Source organism: Propithecus coquereli, unplaced genomic scaffold (genome assembly GCF_000956105.1).
Source record: "Propithecus coquereli isolate 6110/MARCELLA unplaced genomic scaffold, Pcoq_1.0 Scaffold91, whole genome shotgun sequence".
In the NCBI taxonomy this organism is placed as follows: Eukaryota; Metazoa; Chordata; class Mammalia; order Primates; family Indriidae; genus Propithecus; species Propithecus coquereli.
The window spans coordinates 4,639,605-4,644,000 of NW_012155396.1; the positions used below are offsets into that span (position 1 = coordinate 4,639,605).

At 39.7% G+C, this 4,396-nt stretch overlaps 1 protein-coding gene across 1 annotated transcript in view; it reads left to right on the plus strand.

The window, feature by feature from the left end:
- The window catches only part of STRIP2 (striatin interacting protein 2), a 69,593-nt gene that overhangs the window by 34,134 nt on the left and 31,063 nt on the right, over positions 1-4,396 (plus strand). Inside the window, exon 19 of the mRNA XM_012664805.1 lies at positions 3,723-3,827. Within this exon, the coding sequence (XP_012520259.1) occupies positions 3,723-3,827 (105 nt within the window). The remainder of the gene's footprint in view (positions 1-3,722; positions 3,828-4,396) is intronic.

The following is a 4,396-nucleotide window of genomic DNA, read 5'->3' on the forward strand; positions in this document are numbered from 1 at the left end:
CAGCTACTCAGGAGGCTGAGGCAGAAGGATTGCTTGAGCCCAGGAGTTTGAGGTTGCTGTGAGCTAGGCTGATGCCACGGCACTCTAGCCCAAGCAAAAGAGTGAGACTCTGTCTCAAAAAACAAAAGAAATGGATCGAAAGAGGAGAAATAGCTATTATTGTGAATTTGCAATCAGTAAGTATTAAGACCTAGCAAATGTTTTCGCAATAGTTTTAAATAAATGCAGGGCTGACATGATATGGGAAATGTGAAGCATAAAGCAAAGAAATAGACTAATTGGGAGTATAGAAAAGACAGACAAACCTAACTTTGCCACTACTAACTATAAGGGATCTTGAGCAGGTTTCCTGTAGATTATAGGAGTTTCATCTATAAAAGGAAGAGAGGTGAGGTCATTAGATGAGCATTCAGCTTTCCTTGGTCTACAAAATTCTCCTAGATTCATTATAAAACAACCAAGTTAATATTAATAATTTTGATTTCTCAGTGCAGAGCTGGTTTGTCACTTACGGACCTCAATAAGCTGTTATGGAGGTTTGAGGTATAGTATTAGGTCCCATTCTTAGAAGCCCTTTTTTAAGGGCTCAGTCTGATCATATTGGCTGACCGAACTCAGTCAAATGCTCCACTTTAAAGCAGTAAACCTCACTGGCTTTTTTGTTATTGTTGTTTTTCCTGGAAATTTACCTTCTTCTGGTTTGAAGTAGAAATTATAGTAGGACATAAGAAAGGGCTTCTCTACTATTAGGTCTTCAAGAAAAGCTCAGAAAGCAGATCAAACCAAATTTTCTCTCAGAAATCATCTGTGTCTAGGATTCCAGAATTTCAACGAGAAAGTGAATGGTAAACAAAGGCAGAGTCTTCCAATGCAATAAGATTGGGCACTTATATGACCTTGGGCAAGCCCCTTCCCCTCTCTGGGCCTCAGTTTTTGCTTCTGTGGATGACAAAATTGGAGAACAGCCAAGTCCATTTTTGTGCTCAGATTCTAACCAATCTGATTTTCTTAGTCCAAAACGAGGAAACACTCCATTCTTCCCTTAGTCATCTGAGTTAATTGTCTACATAATTGGCATAGCCTGGATTTTTATTTGGCTTGGCTTACTCAGCTGAACTATGGATGGATCTTTGAGAACAGAGCCTTCATAGTGTTTTGGAGATGCTCTGAAAGGTTAATATGTGGTCCCTGAACTGAACCTTTAGACCCAAGGTGTACTACAAACAAATATTTATTTGTGAGAGTGGAATTTGGGCAAATGTTTTCTTTTTTAACTTCAGCTAATTGAAAGTAAGTGAAGGTCTTGCTTTAGCTAATATGAAATACCAGGAACATCCTCTCAAGAGAATGTTCCTGGTACTTCAGAGAGAATGTGACTGTGTACTGCTGTTCACAAAATGTCTCCTCACAGAGGTTTACAACTTGCTTAATATGCTGAGTCTTCCAAAAAAAAAACAGAGAGAGAAAAAGAGAGATAGGTAACCTGCCTTAAATGAACATAAACATGAAAAAACCCTTGAGTCTAGCAAATCTTAACAGGCACCATGGAACTGAAGGTCTGCTGGGAAAACGATTATCTGCTGAGTTGGAACAAGGCAGAAGCTGGAGCAGTGCTCTGGGTAGAGCTTGCTGCTGCAAGCAAAGGAGACAAAACAGTGGAGCTTGGCTGTCCAGAGAGAGCCACTGACCAGCATGTGTGCCTTCAGCGCCAGCTCCAGGCAGCATCTGGTGACAGGAAGAAGTAGGGCTAGTTACAGTTGTCTGGGAAGCCTTATCAGAAGAAAAGGAGAGCCAGGCCATGGGCAGCTGAGAATATCTTCGGGGAGGGAACTGTGGTACCTTTCCTGGGACTCCTGAGACTGAGCTCTGAGGAAAAGGCAGCCACAATCAGCTTACCCTCACTCACAGCTTCTCTTTGAAAACTTTGAAACTTCACTTGGTTACTCACTAATCCATTTCTTTTCAGGGAACTAAATATGGACCCTCCCTTAAGGTATCTCTGGCAGGGAAGTTAGCAATGTTGTTTGGATTATAGTCACACATCCCAAATTATGCAAGTCCAAGATTATTCATTGCAGCATTGTTTATAATAATGAAAGATTGGAAACAACCTAAATGCCCACTAATACAGGACCAACTGGTTAAATAAATGATGGTACATCCTTATAATAGAATATTATGCCTCCATTAAAAAGAATGAGGCAGTTCTTTTCAACTAGAGAAAGTCCGAGTAAATCACAGAGTTATAGAATGGCCAGAGTTGAAACAATTTTAAAGCTTAACTAGTTCAACCGCTAGGAAACAGAAGGGAAATCATTTGCCTAAGATCATACAGTCAGGGCTGAGGCATAATCCAGGTACCCTGGTACCTACCCAATGCTTCTGTAAGGCCACACCTCCATTCCCATATTATTCTTTGAAGCGCTAAAGAATGCAAGTTTTTTTTATGCCTCTAGCATATTGGAAATCAGGATAAAGGAAGCTCAAAGTAGAAATATACTTACCTATCCCGTGTTTTATGTTTCCCCTGCTGCTTAAAAATTTAAAAATCTATCTTTTTCTGTTAACTACACAAGATACAATGTCTGTAGAACCTGGTATGTTTTGGGCAAGCCAAACTAGCTGATGCACTGGGGTGGAAACTCTCATGGAAGTTTCCCCAGAAGCAGAAAGTTTGTTCTCCTGGGACTAATTCTAAGCCCAGTATTGAGCATTTACTATAGGAAGGAGGATATTATTTCTAAATAATATTTCTAAAAAGTTTTCCTGAAATTTTTTGGTCCTTGGTATTAGGAGAGCCTAATACCCTCAAAAATCTTGAATGTTCATTCCACATTAGATGTATGCCTGTCTTGCTTGCTTCAAATTAATTTGGGGGAGGAGGAGGTAATTTTCCATTCATCAGACAGCAGCTCACTTCTACACGTCTTCTACTACTACATTCTCCTATCACACTGCAGACATGAGGAATTTCCAAGATGTTGGTTTGGCTGTCATGCATGCTCATTGATTTATATAGCTTCTGACACTAGTATGTATTTGCAGACCTCAGAATCACATAGGGACTGTTATTTTTATCCCCGAAAAATGTTTCTATGAGTAGATACCTGTTTCTAATCTGACATCCATCTGTTATCTCTGGTTAGGTGCTCATAAGCTATCAAGAAACGTATAAGAAAAACACCTGGTTAGAATAAACCATCTGCCATTTTTCCTTCCATGCTGAAGAATTAAGCATCTGACTGCAGTAGGGTTTGATGAAGGATGGTGGGGGTTGATTTAAAAATTCGACTATAATAAATGCCAGATCCGCCCAGCATAGTTTAAAATCTACCAGAATGAGACCTAATTCCTAGCAATTACAAACAAAGCTTGTGTAAGTGCAAATTACCTGTATACAGGGATAAAACTCTATCATCTCTGTTCTGATCCTAAAGTAATAAGCTACACAAGAAAGCTTACGAATCATGTTCCTGTGTTCATGTATCATCTTTCTAATCCGTACTTGATCGGGGTAAAAAGTCTTCCAGGATTAGCAGCAGAGAGGGTTTTCATATGAAAGATGTTGTGTGCTTTAAGATGTCAATGTGAAGAGCAGGGGTGAGGAGGGAGCATTTCATACTGAAACACCTCACCTAAACTGACCAACAGTGACTTCAGGCCTTCTTTAGGAATGAAAGCCTTGTGGGTGTTGAGATAATGATGGATGTTCCTTATTACAGGAAGCTGGAGACAACAACCAGTTCTGTTGGAGAAACCTCTTTTCCTGTATCAACCTCCTGAGGTTGCTCAATAAACTAACCAAATGGAAACATTCCAGGACCATGGTGAGTGGGGCTTCAGATCATTGAGGTGTCCATCTCACTGAATTTTTTTAAATCATTAGTAAATATTTGTGGACTGACTACTTTGTGAGCTCTGTAGATAGACACTGACTACTACATAAGATTGAGCACCTCCTAATTCTGGACACTTATTCTATTAATGTATAAGATGATTACTCATTAGTCCATTTCTTTTCAGGGAACTGGATACAGACTCTCCCTCAGGGTAGCTCTGGTAGGGAAGTTAGCAGTGTTGTTTGGATTACAGTTACACATCTCAAATGACGCAAGCCTATTATTCATTGCAGCATTGTTTATAGTAATGAAAGATTGGAAACAACCTAAATGCCCATTAATGTAGGACAAACTGGTTAAATAAATGATGGTACATCCTTATAATAGAATATTATGCAACCATTAACAAGAATGAGGCAGTTCTATACTGATATGAAATAATTTTCAAGATATATTGTTCAATAAAAAGGTATGGAAGGCTGGGCGCGGTGGCTCACGCCTGTAATCCTAGCACTCTGGGAGGCCGAGGCGGGCGGATTGTTTGAGCTCAGGAGTTC